This window comes from Puma concolor, chromosome B2, assembly GCF_028749965.1.
Source record: "Puma concolor isolate L17-30 chromosome B2, mPumCon1.1.hap2, whole genome shotgun sequence".
Taxonomy (NCBI): Eukaryota; Metazoa; Chordata; class Mammalia; order Carnivora; family Felidae; genus Puma; species Puma concolor.
The window spans coordinates 50,249,045-50,269,422 of record NC_141671.1 but is presented as its reverse complement, the minus strand read 5'-3'; the positions used below and the strand labels follow the sequence as shown (position 1 = coordinate 50,269,422).

Genomic DNA, 20,378 nt, shown 5'->3' with positions numbered 1-20,378 from the left:
TTCTTTCAGCACTTGTCAAACGAAACTACTTTTGTTTAGGTAACAAAACAAGCTGTTTCCTCTGCCATTTCTCCAGTGAGTAGTATAGGCACTTGTGGCAAACACACATTACTGCTAACTGTTATGATGTTTGCTGTCAAATTCATTTATTTATACAACTGCTGTAAAAAGCCTGAGGCCCATAAGCAGCCATGAAAGATTTCAGAGTCATGGTGTGGGGTCATGAGAGGGGAAAAAAGTCTCCACTGGTTATGAGAAAGGAACTGACACAGGAAATGGTCACATATGGCGCAGATTTATTGTGTCCGGGGCTTCCCATTCAAATCTCATTACAGCCACAGCTCAGAGCTGGGCATGGCACAGGCACATTGATTTTAGTTTTGGCATCCAACAGAATTACTGCTGCCGCTTCAAACTGAGGGCGGGAGAGGTGATAGGTTTATCATTCCGGGGAAAGAGTGTGCTCAGCCTGTATTTGTAAAGAATGCTGTTGGCTGCCCCTGCCTGTAATCTAACCATGAACATCACTTTGTTCAAAGATGGCAGGCAAGGTTTGCTAGCAAAAAAGAAATCCGAGGGTGGAGAGAAAGGGGGAGAGAGGTGGAGAGTATTTCCAAAAGAATAAGGGGAAAGTTAAGATTAGATTAAAGGGTTGAAACCATCTTCAATTTTGCAGGTTTTTATTGATGTCTTTATTGGTGGAAAAAAATAGATATCTTACTTAGAGACATGTATGTGTATGTGTGTGTGTATTTCTTTATGCACATATTTTCTAAAATTTTAGATAGTATGTCTACATTTTAGCATTTTATTCACCTGTAACTTGTATCTTTTCAACACTGTTCATCATGAATGGTTGCAACACCTCTAGATGTGGTTTCAGACTACAAGGCAAATGTTAATAGTTTGAGATAAGGATAGTGCCATAAAAGAAAGGTGCAAACTATCTTTAAAAATACTCCTTGTTTGATTATGGTTAATGTAGCAGCTTATATTTATTAACATGTGTTTGTTATCAACTCTGCACATATATCATCTCATTTATTCCTGTCTATCTGCCTATGGATTGGGTGTTATTTTCAATCCCTTTTATAAATGAGTTAACTGAGTCAATGGATAAGTAACTTGACTGTGGTTTTGCAGCTAGGAAGTCCAATGACAATCTCTCTGGCTAGAAAACCTGATCTCTTAACCCTTGCATTTGCTTTGGCTGTTTTCAATGTAGTATTCAAAGAATAAAAGTCATAATTGAGACCATACATGCCCACTGGTGTTTGCAGGGCAAATCATAATACAACACATAACAAAGATACAAAAACATTTTCTAAGCCACTTATTTTAACCAAAATATACATGACATTTCAATATGGTAAAGTAATACAAAATAGTCTTCTGAAATTTGTATGGACTTTATCGATACAACTTTTTTTTAATTTAAAAATGATTGATTCAGAAGAAGGGTCTATTTGATATGAATCTGATGCTCTTCCCTCATCTTCATTGTCATTTTATCACTTAATCTCCTGATCATTTTTCCCCTCAAAGTCACACCTGTATAAAAAGAAAACAAGTATTTGGAAATATTCATCAAACAACTTAATAAAGACAGAAAGACCTTTCACAGAAAGCCTTACAGGCATCCTTCCTTCATGTAATGGTTGGTTTTATATAGTTTTCTATTTTTCTCAGATTAGATTGGAAATGTATTCCTATTGAAAATAGACACAGGTTCAAGAACTCTGGTGAGATTGTTCATGAAGTTGTGGTAAATCCTAGTATAATCTGTAGCCCCTGAAGTCCATCTTCCCATTATGCCTGCAGAGATATGTATTTGTCCTCTAACAACTTCCAGCTTGCTGTTCCTGTGCAGTATTTTTTTTTTTAACATTTACTTATTTTTGAGGGAGAGAGACAAAGAGCAAGCAGAGGAAGGGCAGAGAGAAGGAGACACAGAATCTGAAGCAGGCTCCAGGCTCTGAGCTATTAGCACAGAGCTTGACATGGGGCTCAAACTCAGGGACTGCGAGATCATGACCTGAGCTGAAGTCAGACCCTTAAACTGACTGAGCCACTCAGGCACCCCTCCTGTGCAGTATCTGTAGTCCTATAGTCCTATACTGCTATCTCCACACTTGGATTTCTCTTTTCCACCCCCTCATAACTCCCATGGATTGGAAGCCACATCACTATACCAATCACCATTCTAACAAGAATGCTTTTTCAGTTAGAATGATGTCAGGGGAGACTATGTTCCTAAGCACCACTGTTCAACAAATTATGAAGGACAACGTGGAAATACCTTAATTTTGAAGCTCCTAGATCTGAATTCTAAATACACTAATTTTTTAATTTAATGAACTTTAAGTTTCTCAAATTACATTTTCTTGTAATACTATCTGTGTCAATGAGTGTATGTGCAAGCATATCTACCTTATCTCTTTTATACTGACTAGTACACCATATTGTGGTCACTCAATAGACTTTACATACCTCTAATTCTAGACTCCAAATTAGCAATCTTATGTTTCTGTCATCTACATTGAATCTATGATGCATAAAGACACCATTCTAAGTTCACCATGTAAATATAACACACAGCCATTATTTTTTGAAGTTTTTTTTTTAAACGTTTAACTAGAATTCCCCATTCTAAAAAAGTGGACAATTTTTGTCTATTATTTCTAGTATGAACAAAATACTTTTTTAAATACTTCTTTCCAAGATTTCAGTTACTCTCCGTGTATTTAGTTAGGAACACAGCTTTGAGATTTTGGAGTTTCACTCTTCCTAGCCTGAGGGTCTACAATAACATATATAAATGGGGATAAATTCAACCTGTCTACACTTTATTTGATCTGTGGCCATATATATTTGTTAAATTAGAAATAATGAGGTGTAAATGTTGTTTGACAGAAAAGAATTGTAAATGATTTCTTTTCGTTTCTTGAAAATAAGAGAATGATTATATATTTTGTTTTTGTCAAAATCTCCTATACTTTACTGTACCACAAATTGGGAAATCTATCACAAAATGGCTAAAAAAATTATTGAGGGAAATGGTGATGTTAACCTCGAGGAAAAAAATCATTAATGTTGATGTATTTCATTCAATTTTAAACATATAAATTTTTCCCTTTTGTTGAAAGGGGAAGATGGAAGGATTTTATGTGCCTTTGAGTCAAAACATTTATTTTAAAAATACTTTTTTTCTTTCCTTCTGACCCATTTTTCTAAATAAAAGATAGAAGTTGTTTCTTTTTTTCCTTTTCTTTTAATTTTTTTTCCTAGCAAAGACGACCCCTTTGGCATATTTTCTTTTCAAATGTGAAATGAGGTGGAAAATCCTCATTTCACGACAGGAAGGACAAATATTGACACAAAGTTAATATTTGTTAGAACCCTGGAAGCAACCTGAGCGCGCGCGCGCACACACACACACACACACACCCCTTCCTCTTTCCCCTCCATCACCAGACATAACTAACTCACTTCCTTTCCTGGTGTTTAGGTCTATGGTTTAGGTCTGTGGTTTCCAATCTAGAGAAAGGTGGATGGAGCATAGTGTATGTCTCGGATATTTTAGAATGTTAAAGTATACACAAAGCAAGGGCTCATGTGCACACATGCACACACAAATACAACCTGCTTAATCTAATTTCCCTCACTTACAGAAGAGCTTCTGGACTTTATCACTGTGCTTGTCCACCTTGAATGCAATAGCATATGCCAAACCAATACTCACTGGTCACTCGGCATTTATTAAGTCCTGTCCACTCTTGCCTTTTTGAGAAGAATGCCCTGGGGTGACTGGGTGGCCGCCCCTGACAGGCTGTGCCACTTATCTGTTCCCATTGATTATGAAAGTCAGCTGTGGCCAGACCTTGCTTTTTTCCCCTTCTCCTCTCAGCCCCTCTTACAAGCACCCCTGCCTGGATTTTCATGAGGAAATAATCAGATTAGGCCTTTCACGGTGAGTTCATATGGAGTTCTCTTTCTCCAGTGTGCTACTAACTGAATAAACGTGTTTAGTGGTAAATTGTAAATGACATTATGATTACCAAAGCCAGCATGGGTTTCATTTAAAAGTGATCAGAATTGCAGACCACAAAAATTGTGACTGGCAGATAAGGCCATTTGGAGAGGTGGGAAAAGAAAAGACAGAAACAAGTGAGAAGGATGATCATTACTTAAAACCAAACCTTCCCCAACTGAGGGAACCAAGAGGGAAAGAAATCCAGAGGAAGAAATGACGAAATGCTATTTAGAAGGGAAGGTAGGCTGTCACCATGGGCTTTTGTCAGCTGTGGCCGGGACAGTGCATGATGATATCTACTGGCTTTGTGCACACCTCTCTTAAGTGGTTAGTGTGTATTCTCTTCTACAATTAAGAACTACACTCGCTTAGCAGCTCTGGGACCCCAAGGCATTGCTTACCTGTGCTTTATTTTTGCCTCACATCAAAATTAAAATACTAGAATTGATTAACTCTGAAGATGACATAGGAATGTGGATGGAAAGATACTGATAAACCACCCAGTCTCTTAATCATTGCTAATGGCTGGAGAAATAAAAATAAAAGTTCTTATTTATGAACACCAGGTTTCCAAGTTTGGCTATAAAACTGCATAATCAATGTTACAGTCTTTAGATATGATTTGTTAAATTTGTGGCTATATGATTTTACTTTATTTTATTTTAAATATTTATATTTGAGAGAGAGTGTGTGAGTGGGGGAGGGGCAGAGAGAGAGAGAGGGAGACAGAGAATTTGAAGCAGACTCCATACTGTCAGTGCTGAGCCTGATGTGGGTCTTGAACTCCCAAGCCATGAGATCACAACCTGAACTGAAGTCAGATGCTTAACCAACTGAGCCACTTAGGTGCCCCTGTAGCTATATGTTTAGACTTCAGGGATCGTATGCTAAAATGTTAAAAAGCCCAAGTGGCAGTATAGAAAAGCAAATGGACTCTCACCAAGTATGTGATATGACAAATAACTGAAACCTCTTGGTGAGTTGCTTTCACAAGACTGTGTAGAGAGAATTCCTGATGATTACAGCACTTATCTACTAGTATTACTCATCACAGCTGACCCTGCATCTAAATACAAGCCAAAATGAAGTCATTTGGATTATGTTTAATTTTTCCAGAAGCATAGGTAGAAGTCTACAAGTGTGCTTTTCTCTTCCCCCTTTTCCTCGTTACTATTACTAAGTAATTAGGTGAGGCAAAATTGCGAGTCATTTTTTCTGTCTATGAACTAGGGGTAATAAAATGTGCTGTGAGGAAATTTTAGTAAAGGAGAAAGGAAGGGAAAGAGAAAGGAAGGTAGGAAGAAGGAAGGAAAGAAGTAATAGAGAAGAAGGGCCACCAACCTTAGGGCTTGAGGGCATCTTTGTAGTGAAGTAATAAGTCTTCTCTGCCATTCTAATCCCTATTCCATTCTGTCCCCCTTCCAGGTACCATTTCCATTAGTCTGTGGACTTCCTGTCAGATATTTCTGTACCTGAAGCTCTCCTGAGCAACCATTTTATATTAGTTGAAACAACCCTGGGTCTTCACCATCTAGGTAACTGAGACTTATTTAAGTAGTAACCAGAGTCCCCCACTGACATGCTGTGAAATCTATAGGACCCATCTGATACTTACCAACTTCCACACCACCTTAGAGAGTATCAGGGTACAAAATATTTTGCATAGCATCCCTTCTTGCTTCAGTCAACACCAAAATCTACATCTCCAAAATACACATCTCTTTCCTGATTCTTTCATAGGCTTACCCAACCTTTGACTCTCTTTCTCCAAATCTTGCTCCTGGTACTGTGTGGAACTCTGAAACTGGAGTCAACAAACTTTTACATTTTCATGGAGTGCTCTTTAACACTAAGTAAAAAACCCCTGCTTCTCTGAGGCTGATGTCATTAGACTCATTACCTGCTCTCCCTACTTGATATGTGTGTTATTTCACATAGTAGGCACTGTTTTTCATCCTGAAAGCCATGGAAACTAGTTCACAGTTTCCTTCTCCATTTTAACTCTGCAACCACTCTTATCAAGGTGAATAACTCATCCAAAACCTTGACTTTTGTGGAAATATAGACTACCCAAATGAGAATAAGCAAAGGCTATTTATTCTTAGTTTTCTATTGCAAGGGAGTTAGCTATCATCACTTGCATTTGGCAGAGACTTAAAGGCAGAGAGTGAGAAAGCTTTATGGTCGGAAAAAAAGGAAGACTTCAGGTATATGGTGATTGGATGCTGTTGTTGGCACAGTGAAGTTGGAGGCAGGCTAATTAGAAATGGGGCATCCTATGTGATTAATTAGAGACACGTATTTGGCTTTCTTCATTTGGTGCTAAGTTGGAAATGGGGAAGATAATTAGGGAAGTCAGTAGTTATTAATCAAATGCTAACTGTATGGGGCTGATTGTTTCAAAGGTTATTGTTTATTAATCCTAGGCTAGTTGATGCAGATGGAAATTTGACTTCCTGGGGGTGCCTGGGAGGCTCAGTTGGTTGAGAGTCCAACTCTTCATTTTGGCTCAGGTCATGATCCCAGGGTTGTGGAATCGAGCTCTGTGTAGGTCTCTGAGCTGAGTGTGGAGCCTACTTAGGATTCTCTCTCCCTCTGTCCCTCTCTGCAGCTAGTGCTCTCTAGCCAAAACCAAGAGTTGGACACTCAACTGAGTGAGCCACCCAGGCATCCCCAATTCACTTCCATATAAAGTTCTTACTAGCCACTTATGTCAACTCACCCATGCTGTGACACATGGGAGCCAGCCCCTAGGTCTCATGTATTATGAATGTATTCTAAGGCATGAGAAGAAAGTAAGAAGTAGAGAAGTATGTTTTTGAATGACAATGCCACAAAAGTTACTCTATAAAAATTTATCCAGGTATTACAGCTCTCCTACATGACAAAAACTTTGTAAGGAATTTCCCACATTTAACAATAACTCTAAACACTGATGCATTACCAGTCATTAGTTGTGAAGCTAAAAGTAACTTTTCTGAACTACTAGTGATAGAAAATAAATGTCAATCTTCCAGGTTAAAGGCAAGACTGAATTACCTTTCTATCCTCCTGTAGAAGATATTACAACATTGTTGTCACTTTAAAAAGCAACACAAAAGTGTGCAACCAAAAAATAGGAAAAAGTAATACTGTGATATGCTGGGTAATTAGTTAATAATATTAATTTTCCCTAGATTTTATCATGTTTATAGTACTTCTGAGGTTTACATTTATCTCTCATTTTAATTTTTTTTAATGTTTATTTATTATTGAGAGACAGAGACAGAGCATGAGCATGGGAGGGGCAGAGAGAGAAGGAGACACAGAATCTGAACTGTCTGTACAGAGCCCGACACGGGGCTCGTACCCACAAACCGCGAGATCATGACCTGAACTGAAGTCCGATGCTTAACCGACTGAGCCACCCAGGAGCCCCTATTTCTCATTTTAAATAGCATTCACTTATTGTATAAGCACTAAAATACAGAAAGACTGGGTTCACCCCTCTTGCAATGACCATTTCAAATTTTCTCAATCTGCAAGTATTCTACCCATCCTCTCTTCACACATCCCCAGCCCCCAATATACATCCTCACACTTCCAGTTGATGACCTTGTCTTGCCTCACGTGTCCCAGCCGATGAGGGCTTTCAGTCTTCCATCTCTATCTGCACAAACACTTTCTGTCTGTCTTTCTGCTCTAGAAGACATGGAGTCTTTTGACCTACCATATTCCACGTGTTTTTAAAAAGCTTGGGACACTGTTCTCCCTTAGCTTCTCAAGTTTACTCTGTCATTCTTCCACTTTCCCCAATACCAGTCTCTCCCTTTTTATGGGTTCTCTATTAATCTGCAGAATTTCAGCTAGGGTCTAAATACAAGTCTAAACACAAGTTCATAGTACATGTTATGAAGCTCTGAATTATCATAGTTATGCACTAGCTGCTTTTCACAATCTCATCTTGAATGCTAGATTGATGTACTTCAATAAAATTAAGTATCATTTTAAAAGAACCTACCTTAAAGCTTGCATAAGTTTCTTCCTTTGTATAGAATCCTTACTGTCACAACTCTAAGGCAGAAATCCCTACTAGAAGTGAGCCTTTACTACCAGAGATGACTATATAATGGTTTAGTGGAATTGTTTTGGTTTTGGTTTTGTCTGTTTTAACTTCCTTAAGAAAGAAAAATTTTCTACTTAACTATAATAATTTATCCACCATGTAAATAATTTATTTTCTCAGTGGGTAATTGTTATTTGTGTGTAGTTTTATTTCCTTTACAAAGAGTTGGGGCAATCACATCCCAATCATCTTTCTCCTGCTTCTGTCAAACAAACTCAGCTCTGATTTCTGAGACATGTGGGCTAGAAATCACTCTTTCCTAAGCTGGAAAGCCTTGAAATATAATTAATGCGTTATTATTATTATTATTATTATTATTATTATTATTTTAGAGAAAGGGAGATAGCGAGCATGAGCAGGGAAGAGGGGCAGTGGGGGTGGGGGGGGGAGGGGAGGGAGAGAGAGAGAGAGAGAGAATGAGAACAAACATGAAACCCAACCAGGTTCCATGCTCAGCATAGAGCCCAATGCAGTGTTCAATCCCATGTCCCTAGTCATGACCTGAGCTGAAATCAAGTCAGACACACAACTGACTGAGCCATGAAGTCTCCCCATTAATACATTATTTATTATAGGTTTCTATAGTGTTATTCATAGGATAGCAAAAATTGTAGGGTATTTGATTTTGGAGAAAAAAGTGTCCTGTTTGTTTTATATTTTGTCAAGAAGAACTGAAACAAATAATTTAAATCTTTATACTGAAATTGGATCAAACAGGTATGTCTTCCATTTTATGGGGGTATGGGAAGGAAAGCATAGAGATAATATTTTATAATAACCAATGCTTCATGAATTTTTTTTTTTTTACTTAGGAAATAGTAATTTGACTTCATGGAGGTCATAGTGGTAAGTCTCCAACCAAATGTCTCAGACATCAGAAAGCATGTGTTCCTTTTAAAGTAAAATATTCACACACAGTTTCAAAATATAAAAAAGGAAGACATTAGGATTAGACACAATGCATATAATTGGCATTGCACTAGTTAATCTGAATAAGAAAGATAACTAAGTTTAAATAAACAAATAATTCCTGCATATCTGAGTAGCCATATGTGCCTGGCATTTAATCTTTAATCACATCACAGTGCTTAATAATGACAAGGTAACTCACTCCTAACAGTGAAGAGAGAGGTGACATAGTGACAAAATCTTCTTCCTGTTAACAGATTAAGCATGCAAAAGGAATTCAGCAAATGTTTATTAAACTTCTTGCCTGGGTTTCTGGGGTTCATAATCTAACTCATACAAAATTCCAACAGATTATGAAAATTTGACAGTGACTTCTCTCATCTTATTCCTGAGCTTGTTCATGGGCCTGAGTCCTACATCCTCCAGTGTGTACATGTGCTTTGCAACACAGACATTAAGCACAGATTGTGCTTTCTGGAACTTGTGCATTCAAACCTTCTCTTACCCTTCCTATTCAAACCCTTCTTTTCTCCTTCCTATTCTTCCTCTTAAGGTCTCACCTGCAACATAGGTTGTTTATCATATTCTGCTCCCTTCAATGTCATTGCTGAAAAAGGGAATAGGGAGCTTTGGATGCTGAGGGTAGAGATGGCTTGGGAGTCCAGCCTTCTAGTGGACTAGCTTCTCGGAGTCATAAATAAAAATAAATAAATGAATGAAAAGAACTCTATCACAGAACTACTTTGAAGGTGTGCATTCTACTAGTATAGCTCCTATACCTTATTATATAAAAGAATATTTGAATTGCATTATAAATCATCCCATTTTTTTTAATTTTAGCTTTGGAAGGCACCTGACATCAGGAATAGAAATAAATAAAACCTCAAATTTCTCCATCTGTATTTATTTAATGAATTAGTCAAGAAAAAAAATGCTTTGTCACAACAGAATTCTTTTAGGGTCAAATCAATGTAATTTAGGAACATAAGAAAATTGATATAAATATAATCAGTCATAATTTCAATCTTAAGGTTTCATGTGAAAATAGATGGATTTCTCAAAGTATTCAGCTCTCTCATGTATTAGCACCAACTCAGGGGGCAATTCTCACAATATTTTTTTGTAGTATATTTAGTTATTATTGTTATATGTTGGTTTAAAATGTATTCAAGCTATAGACTAATAATCTTATAACTAGATACCTGGCAACAATAGATAAAACATATTTGAAAAATAAGAGTTCTTACACATCAATCAACTAATACATATTAAGAAGCATCTACTGTGTTTGAGTTAGGGTGTTAAGCCCTATGGTAATTTAAATAGGAGATATAGTCCCTGGTCTTGAGAAATAACCCCTTAAGGACACTGATGCCTACTAAGTCTATATAATTTATCAAACTACATATAGCTAATAGCAGTGAATGATTGAGAATCATTTCAACTAAGAGAGTGATTATTTTATTTAGGGACACTTCCAAAAATTTAGCGATCTGTAGAGATGACTTTAAAAGACAATATATCTCCTGAATCAAAAGAAGGGAGAACAAAATCAGAGATCTATAAAACTGAATGGAAAGGTGAATGATTAATCAACAGGAATCAACATGACTGGAAAAAAATTGTTAAAAGAAGGAAAAAAATTTGTAAAGTCTAGAAAAGGGGAACTAGTGTGATTGAAGGGTTTTTCATGAGGGAAGTCTACCTAACTATCTTATTTGAAAATGATGTATCTATAGTAGAGACCGTTGTATCAGAATCTCAGGGCACAATTTCCATGTCTGTTAAGATCAAGCAATTAATTCCCTTCAGACTGGTGTGATGCATTTGAAAACAATTCGTGATTTAACATTATTGTTTCCATATTATATGACCACAGGGAGAAAACATATTATGTAAAAGTGACCATTCTTTTATATTTGATAATTAAATCTCTAAATTAATAACTTAGTAGTCAATTTAGTAAACTCAGTTTACTTAAGAAAATTAGAGCAATTTGAATTTTCTGTTTTATCATGTGTCTGTTTTCTATTTGTCTGTTTCCTCTTAGTTGCTGAATTTGTTGGCATGAAGTTTGTAATAGTTAAACCTTTGTCTGTAGAGTCTGTAGTAATAATCCTTTCCTCCCTGAAATTGGTGATTTATTATTTCTTTTATCTTTTTTTTTAAGTTTATTTGTTTATTTTCAGAGAGAGAGAGAGAGAGAGAGAGAGAGAGAGAGAAAGCAAGTGTGAGCAGGGGAGCGGCAGAGAGAGAATTCTAAGCAGACTCCTTGCTGTCAATGCAGAGTCAACACAGGGCTTGATCTCATGAACTGTGTGATCATGGCCTGAGCCAAAATCAAGAGTTGGACCCTTGACTGACTGAGCTACCCAGGCACCCTTCTTTCTTATCTTGATCAGTCTAGCGGGGGGTTGGGGGGGGTGGTGGTTAACTAATTTGTTGATGTTTTTCAAGAACCAAATTTTAGCTTTGTTTACTTTCTATGTTTTTGTTTCTTTGTTTCTCTCTTTTCTATTTCACTGACTTCTGTTGTTATATTTATTATTTCCTTTCTCCTCATTACTCTGGATTTTCTTTACTTGTTTGCTAAATTTGTATTTGTAAGGCAGAGCATTAAGATATTGCTTTTACACAATTCTTTTGTAATATAAGCACTTAATCACACAAATTTTGATATGCTATAATTTCATTATTATTCAGTTTGAAATATTGACTCATATTTTTTTACTACTGTTGCTATTATTGTTGAGGCACAAGTATGCAATGTGGCCTACTCCTAAAGCAACACTTAGGTAATTAAATTTATTAATATCATAGGCAGCTTTGGCACATATCATATGGAAGGTATGATATGGAGGAGGTATCATGCCCAAATGTAGTACACCCTCCATTAATAATAATTAGATTTTTTTTGTTCCAATCCTTAGGCTAAATTGATGACATTGCACTTGAAGGAAAATTAAAATATCTTGAAAATAACACAAGATAATTTTGTGAATATTGCTTTTAAATTGAAGGAATTCTGTTTGTTAGAAGTTAAACTATCCCTGTAAATTCAGAATAAGAATTACTCATGGTTCAGAGACAAGTGGATTAGGAATGGTGAGAATATGGGGTGACTGGCTGGCTCAGTCAGTAGAGCATACAACTCAATCTTGGGGTTGTGAGTTCGAGTCCCATGTTAGGCATGGAGTCTACTTTTAAAAAAAATGAAAGGAATTATGGGAATAATGGACAACGCTGTTTGTCTAAATGTCTTGATTAGCCCCAATAATACTCAACTTGGGCTCTATTTAATGTCAGGACTCCCAAATTGCTACTTTCTTCTTTTCCTTTTGTATTGTTTTTACTCTTCATGTTTGGAAAAAAAGAGAATGAGAAAATTATATAGTCTGAAATCCAAACTCTTTCACAATCTGGACTCAGTATATCTCTTCAATTTTAATATATCTCTATAAAATCTCTTTTCCAGCCCCCTCAATCTACCTCTTTTTTCATTGACTCACATATTACTATGCCCATCTCCCCTATCCTTTTCCCACTATGGAGGCCTTAGTGATTATTCCTTTTCCTTAATAATTTTACTTATTTAATTCTTTTTTCACCTAGCTATTATGTCCATTATTACCTTTAAATAATACAGGTGATGTAACATATTTTACCCTTTCATATTTTACCCAGACTGCTTTGCATAGTCAGTATCTAACACACTTAAAAGTTCAATAAATGTTTCATGAGGTTACAGATGATAATAAGAGTAATGGATTACAAATTATCTTTGAGAGATTGTAGTTTATACATCACTTATTTTCCTTTATTTTATAGGTACATTTAGAGAAGAACAGAAATGCACATACCAACCCTTCATACTAGGCTACATCTGCAAACAAACTGACCAGGTGATCTTAATTCTTGACAATGCTGATGCCACTTGGACAATGCAGAAGTTATATCCAGTTGTATCTGTTACTAATGGTTTTGTTGACACCTTTAGTAGTGTAAATGCCAATACCCCTTGTTCTACTTTAGGGTCTGTATCTAGTTTCTATTCCATTTTACCCATCAGGGAAATCACCAAGGTGTGCTTTGTGGATCAGACTCCCCAAGTTTTGCGTTTTCTTCTGTCGGGGAACAAAAATACCTCCAAGCTTCTCTTAGCTATATTCTACCATGAACTCCAGAGCCCCCGTGTTTTCATAGGGGAAAGTTTCATTCCACCTGTTCTGGTTCAATCAACTTCCTCATTGCTGGATGAGTCTTCTGGTTCCAACTATTTCAGCATATTGGATAACCTCTTGTATGTTGTCCTACAAGGACAAGAGCCTATTGAAATACGCTCAGGTGTTTCCATTCATTTGGCCTTCACTGTGATATTTCCAGTCCTAGAAAAAGGCTGGGAAATCCTCATCCTTGAAAGACTAACTGACTTCTTGCAAGTTAGCCAAAACCAAATCAGATTTATTCATGAGATGCCTGGCAGTGAAGCAACCTTAAAGGCCATTGCTGACAATAAAGCAAAGAGAAAGCTCAATTGCCCAACTGTGACTTGTGCCAGTCATTACAGAGTTGGTCAACGTAGACCTCTTATGATGGAAACGAGTTCATATAGGATTCCGCCACCAACTACTATGGAAACCATCTCAAAAGTAGTAGTCATTGAAATTGGTGACCTGGCAACAATAAGGAGCACTGGACTGATTTCATCTTTATCAAGTAAGAAATTACAGAATTTGGCTCACCAGATTATCACTGCTCAACAAACTGGAGTACTAGAGAATGTTCTGAATACAACTATTGGTGCCTTACTGGTAACTCAGTCAAAGGGAATCACTGGCTATGGGTAAGTACTAATTGTAAAAACATCTAAACAAGGGCTGATCTCTAGCGTGTGTATTGCAAATGTTAATCTACTTCCACTGAGTCATATAATCTGTTTGCTTCTGAAGATAAGAACAAAAACTCAGAGAGTCATTTATAGACATAAATTCTCAATTAAGACTTTTTAAAATTAAGTCTGTGTTCTTATGAGTATTCTATATTTTGGATTGTTGAAGATGTTATATTTCAGTACCTTAAAGTGAAAAGCCTGAAGGAAGAAATTTTTCTAAAACAACTGTTTTCAGTTCATTTGTTCATTCATTTATTGAAAGAATGTACATGTAATGAATTTAAGTAGTAGGCTGGATTCCTGGATTGCTAAGGTGAAACAGATACGATCTTTGCCTTGAGGGACAAAAGTGCTACCTATCATAATTCCAAAGAGCTATAAGCTAAAACTTGAATCCTGAGGAGGGTGATGATAATTCTTATAGGGACTGGGGAAAAGACTTCTATTTAGGAAAGTTTTGAAGGATGACTAGGAGTTTACTAGGCTAATTCAGTGACCCTGATTGGGTCTTATTTAACCTAGGATTATAAAGCCATGAAAAGGATGCCTTTGTTAAATTGTATGAGGCAGGAATATCACTGTTGTCAACTATGTTTATGACACAGAGCTGTGTAAGATCTGCAACATCCTTTGTGCTATGTTATACTTACTCTAAATGCTTTTATTTTGGAGTCCTCCACCAGATTTCTATTCAACAGACATTTCAGACATAAATATACCTGAATGTTTTTCTGAGCTTAGTAAATGAAGAAGCATGGGAAGTGCACAATAAGGGAAAACAAGTGTAAATTACTCTCAATGTTATAGTTTCTGTTAGTTAAAGGATAAAGTGACCAGCCCAAGTGCATCTAAGATATCTGTCACAGGGTCAAGGCTTTTAGAGTCCCAAGCTCCAGTTTTTAGCAGATGCAAAAGAACCAAAAATGATACCCTAGACTGAGAGACATGATGAACTTGTTGTAATGCTTAAGAAATATAGATAATACTAACCATCTCACAAATGACTGCTGCTGGTTATAGAGGGTTAGAGGTGAGCAACATAGATATTCCCTATAAGCTTGACACCATCACTGGAAAAATAAGCTCAAACCCATGCACAAATTCAGTTGATATTAGTTCCCTGAAATAGATAAAATTATTTAGATTCTGATTTTTATTATTCCATGAGATTTTAGAACATTCATATTCTTTTAGATTACTCTGTTATTACTGCTTTTTCGTCTTATTTGTGGTAGTGCTAATAAATAAACAATTGATATTTAAGGGATGTTAGTTACTTCCACATATCATCTTCAGTGGATGTGGGATTTGCTATAAAATAAGAACAAAAACAAAAAAGAGACACCATCACATCAATAAGGCATATCTAACTAATACATTGATTGCCTTTTGTTTTTTTTTTTTTTCAACGTTTATTTATTTTTGGGACAGAGAGAGACAGAGCATGAACGGGGGAGGGGCAGAGAGAGAGGAAGACACAGAATCGGAAACAGGCTCCAGGCTCTGAGCCATCAGCCCAGAGCCTGACACGGGGCTCGAACTCCCGGACCGCGAGATCGTGACCTGGCTGAAGTCGGACGCTTAACCGACTGCGCCACCCAGGCGCCCCATCCTTTTGTATCATATTTCACCTGACTTACAGTATAAATGGTTGTTCCTCTTCTGGACAGCAAATTAATATATATGGGAGATATGAAAAGAAAACTTGAAGGGCTTTATGAATTGTTAAAGAATTAAAAGATACTCTTAGTTAAGTGATTGTTCAGAATCTATTAAATCTTGGATATTTTTACCAACCACCAAACCTTCACCATGTTATCAATGTCATTATAACATAATGCCTGGTAATCTGAAAAAAAATTGCCCATGCATCTTAGCTTATGTTTAATCATTTTTCCTTTAGCCCAATTTCATTTAGATCCCACCAAGTTCTAACAAATATATTATATGTAGGTGACTAGAGAGGAAAAAGTCCAGTCCACTGCTTAATTCTATTTAGATTTTACAATTCTCAGCTTTTCTAACAGGTCATCATCCCCAAACAACTTATTTTTGTATTATGTATAAAAAAAGACTCAGTGAATATTGAACCTTTAACTAGAAGGAGAGAAAAAAGTCAGAGTAGAAGCAATGGAGGTATAGCAGAGGAAGCCCAGCCAAGAAAGTGGAACCAGCACAAGTTTAGGTACACACACATCTATGTGGGGGATATCATTCTGTTATGGAGAAGCGAGACAGCTTCAGAGATCACCTTTATGGCCCACCATCCATCATAGCCATTATGTTTTCACTTTTGACTCCGATATTTCTTATTTAATAAGAAACGGCTGAACATGTATATTATAGCATCGATTTTCTGTTGGGATGTGTTCCATTTCTCCATCTCTCTCTGTCCCTCTGGTATTTTAAGAGAGAGTTTCCAAACATAAGGTAAAAAGCAAATCTTCTGAAGATAAGGAAAAGCTGCTTCTTGAGTATATCTGAATAAATCTCTGCACAATGAGAAATGCCTTGTCCTAAGGGACTGAATGAAAATTAACAAGGTTTCCCCTGGTCCTAAGAATTGCACAATATGCTAAACAACCCTGAAGCCTTGTGGAAGCCTCAGGCCAGCCCTGTTTCTTTCAACTTTGATCAGTGTCAGTTGGTACTTCCATTGAACTCACTGGAGAGCCATTGACAAGCTAATGAACTGACCTTGAGACAGAAGAATCAGTATAGGGACACTTGCCTTTCAGTGAAAAGCACCAAGAATGTTGAGAGGTTCACTCTTGTTAACTTAATGGGTTTGTATGCATTTCAACAAATTGAGACCATGCTGGGCATTTAGTTTTCAAGGGGAGTACTACCAGCTTTCAAAAAGCAATCAACTTCTTATGGTGGGAGAGAAATGGAGTGCTCTCTACTTTTTAATTAAATAATATACAGTGAATTGGCCTCTCCTGGTCTTTATCCTCTTCTAGTGGCATCTGGATTTAAATTTTGTCTGCTTGGCTAAGTCAATTTCATGAACCTGTTTTCCATCTTCCAAAACTTCATTGACCTCTGTTGTCAATACTTCTCCCTTGCCTTCTTTGTATTTGTTAGTTTACACCGTTTATGCCCATGTTTTGCACCATTTTTATTTATTTTTGTTAAAGTCAGGCGTAGGGCAGGGTAAAGATAAGAGTCAGAAGCTAAAAAATTTTAGCAGTCAAAGGCTTTATTGGGAACTAAGGTCTCTGGTGAGGTTCCGTGACTCAGGGAGAGAGAGAGAGAGAGGAGTCAGGGAAGTCGCGCCCAGGTGTGGTGGAGTGGGGTTTTTAAGCTGCAGCATTTGGGGGCGGGCCTTTTTTCGCACCAGGTCGCGATTGCCGCTTGGGGCTTTCCGTTGGGTTGCGCTGGCAAGATGGCCGTCCCCTCCACTGTGGTTCCAGGGACATCCTAAAAATTTTTTTTCTTTTAAGTAATTTCAGTGGAGTGTAGAGGGAGAGGGCACAGAGATAAACATAAGTTCAGTCTAGCTTTTTAAACTGACAGTTCTCTACAGGAGTCTTACTTATATATTTTATTCTTTATCTGGAATCCCAGAAAGACATATTTTATGTTCCTTACCTTTATTTCAGAAGAAACTTGATTCTTACTCTCTTAATTTTCTCTCCTTTCTCTTCTCTCTCCATTTCCTCTGCTTCGTTACAAAAAAAAAAAAAAAAAAAAAAAAAAAACAATTAAAAACACCTTTAAATATTCTTTGTCATACAGTAAAATTAAACATATCTGTATCTTTTATGGAAGTTTAATACTGAAATGCCAAAGCATTGGTGAAATTTCTAAAATGGCCTTCCAAAGATGCATACTGCCCTTAGCCCAGGAAACTATGTGTATGGTCAGATTGCACTTTATTGAATATACTATGTTATGTGGCATGGTTGACCCTAAGATAGACTATCCAAGATTTTCAACGCTTATTTATTTTTGGGACAGAGAGAGACAGAGCATGAACGGGGGAGGGGCAGAGAGAGAGGGAGACACAGAATCGGAAACAGGCTCCAGGCTCTGAGCCATCAGCCCAGAGCCTGACGCGGGGCTCGAACTCACGGACCGCGAGATCGTGACCTGGCTGAAGTCGGACGCTTAACCGACTGCGCCACCCAGGCGCCCCTATCCAAGATTTTCAAGGTGGGCCCAAATAATAACATGAGCCCTTAAAACAAGAGCGCTTTCTCCTGCATGGCCGAATAGGAAGACAGAGAGATTCAAAGTGTGAGAAGGACCTAAAGTGTCACTGTTTTTAACTTGGAAGGGATCACATGGGAAAAAAAGCAGGTGGAATGAGTAGAGAATGGACTTTGGCTGGCAGCCAGTGAGGAAACAGGGACCTTCATTCTATAGCCACAGGGAAATAACTTCCAGCAACAATCTGAATGAGTTTAGAAGTGGATTCTTCCTGAGAGGCTCCAGCAGTAAACCCAGCCAAGCCTGTCTGGAGTCTTGACCCACAACCCAAAGATAATACATTTGTATTATTTTAAGCCACTAAGTTTGTGTTAATTTGTTATGCAGCAGTAGAAACCCAATATGTTATCTCCAGTTACGCTCTCTGTTTATGACATTGCCATGATCCTTGGCTCCTGAAAACAGTTCTAGTGAAGGTGAGCAAGACATTAGAGGAGTGTATGTATGTGTGTTTTTGAGCCTATCAACTTAGTACCTTTTTAAGTTCCCTTACTGTGTGTAAGTAGCACTTTCCAGGCAGACGTAGAATAGAGAACTAGCTGAGACCATTGGTAAGACTAACAAGTCTATTGTCACTCAGTCTCATTTAGCATCTTCTCTTGTGCAACCACTCCATACCCCCTGGTCACCTGCTGTCTAGGAAACAGCTAGAACAGTATACAGTATAGTTTTTGTATACTGTTTCCTAGAAAAGCTACAAGAACTGTTTCCTAGCTATTCTAGGAAACAGTATAAAGAACAGAATCCTTCTTTCAACACGGAAGGACGTTCTTCCCAAGACTGGCAGAATGTTCTTCCTGGAAGAGATTTCTGTACTGCCAGCTGCCTGTTTCCTCCTTCGTGACAAAATCACAGATCTGCCATGAAAGAATGTTTCTACGCTATTTCTTCTTTTCACTAGAATACAAATTCTCTGCTTTGTTAGGTGAATGGCAAAATTGTCACAATGGTATTTCATATATGTGATTTTGTGGGAAAATGAGATGCTTTACATAGGCAAACCTTCCATTTAATTAAAAATTGTTCCTTTTGTCACTACATTCTTAAAAAACCTTCATATCTTAAAGTAAAAACAAACAACAACAACAACAACAACAACAACATATTATCCAGCCTTATTAAATGGGAAATAATGTGGACCATTCACAGTTTTTATTGATGTTTCATGGTCATCGTTAAAACTATCATTTATTTCATAGCCCTGTTTCTTCAGTGATACCCTTCAGTACCATTGTTCTTATATTAAATGGCCCCAGACTGCTAAATCCTTGACTCTACTTCTGCAGGTTATATTTTTCTACAATTTTTCTTATAAATAGGATGTTAATTGTAATCCAGTGCTGCTGGATTACAATTAACCCATCACATCCACATGTAGTTTGAATCCCAAAACGAAACCATGCTACCTTAAAATCAAGTAACTAAGATTTCTGTGTACAGATGGCAAAGTTTTGGAGGTAAATATAATAAGGACTCATAAAAGCCTGCATTTCAATGTGTTTTATTTTCCAGACATTCATTGAACAGCTATTATGTCCAAAAAGTTATATGGCTCAAGTGAAAATGTAGAGATTTAAAATCCATGGGTAGGCAAAACAAACATTTGCAGAACTATTTAATAAGAATATGTTATCTGAAATCTCATTCTTTTTTTTTTTTTTAATTTTTTTTTCAACGTTTATTTATTTTGGGGACAGAGAGAGACAGAGCATGAACGGGGGAGGGGCAGAGAGAGAGGGACACACAGAATTGGAAACAGGCTCCAGGCTCTGAGCCATCAGCCCAGAGCCCGACGCAGGGCTCGAACTCACGGACCGCGAGATCGTGACCTGGCTGAAGTCGGACGCTTAACCAACTGCGCCACCCAGGCGCCCCTGAAATCTCATTCTATATATAATTACAAAGAAATTGATTCAATATGAACCTGCTTCACCATTAATCTAGTTTTCCATAAAATTAACTCCAGTTATATTAACTTTAGTATATTTTTATCTGTATAACAGTTATTAGATGGTCAACACTTGAACTTACTAATATGTTCCCAAGAGTGCCTATGAATAGTAAGTGGTCATCAAATATTTGCTTCAAATAGTGAAATGTAACCTGTTTGGCTTTTCTGCTATCCTAATACTCCTGTGTAACCAATATCCCATATTAAATCTCATCCATTATATAGATCTTGGATCTTGCTTTCCTGATCAGACTAAGGCTACAGTACCCTAAGG

The 20,378-nt window shown here is 37.2% G+C and overlaps 1 protein-coding gene and 1 long non-coding RNA gene across 9 annotated transcripts in view; one reads left to right on the top strand and one right to left on the bottom strand.

The window, feature by feature from the left end:
- The window catches only part of PKHD1 (PKHD1 ciliary IPT domain containing fibrocystin/polyductin), a 494,091-nt gene that overhangs the window by 415,452 nt on the left and 58,261 nt on the right, over positions 1 to 20,378 (top strand). For 7 of the 8 annotated variants that reach the window (XM_086707056.1, XM_086707061.1, XM_086707057.1 and 4 more), the window contains one exon: positions 12,876 to 13,890. In XM_086707056.1, coding sequence (XP_086563182.1) covers positions 12,876 to 13,890 — 1,015 coding nt within the window. Of the gene's footprint in view, positions 1 to 12,875; positions 13,891 to 20,378 lie in introns of those variants that run through there. The other variant, XM_086707062.1, reaches the window with a different exon arrangement.
- LOC147580980 (uncharacterized) overlaps positions 231 to 20,378 on the bottom strand; it is a 283,220-nt gene continuing 263,072 nt past the window's right edge. The window contains exons 3-5 of the long non-coding RNA XR_015251286.1: positions 17,533 to 17,605; positions 15,216 to 15,249; positions 231 to 1,551 (exon numbers count right to left, since the gene is read on the bottom strand). This is a non-coding gene — a long non-coding RNA (uncharacterized LOC147580980). The remainder of the gene's footprint in view (positions 1,552 to 15,215; positions 15,250 to 17,532; positions 17,606 to 20,378) is intronic.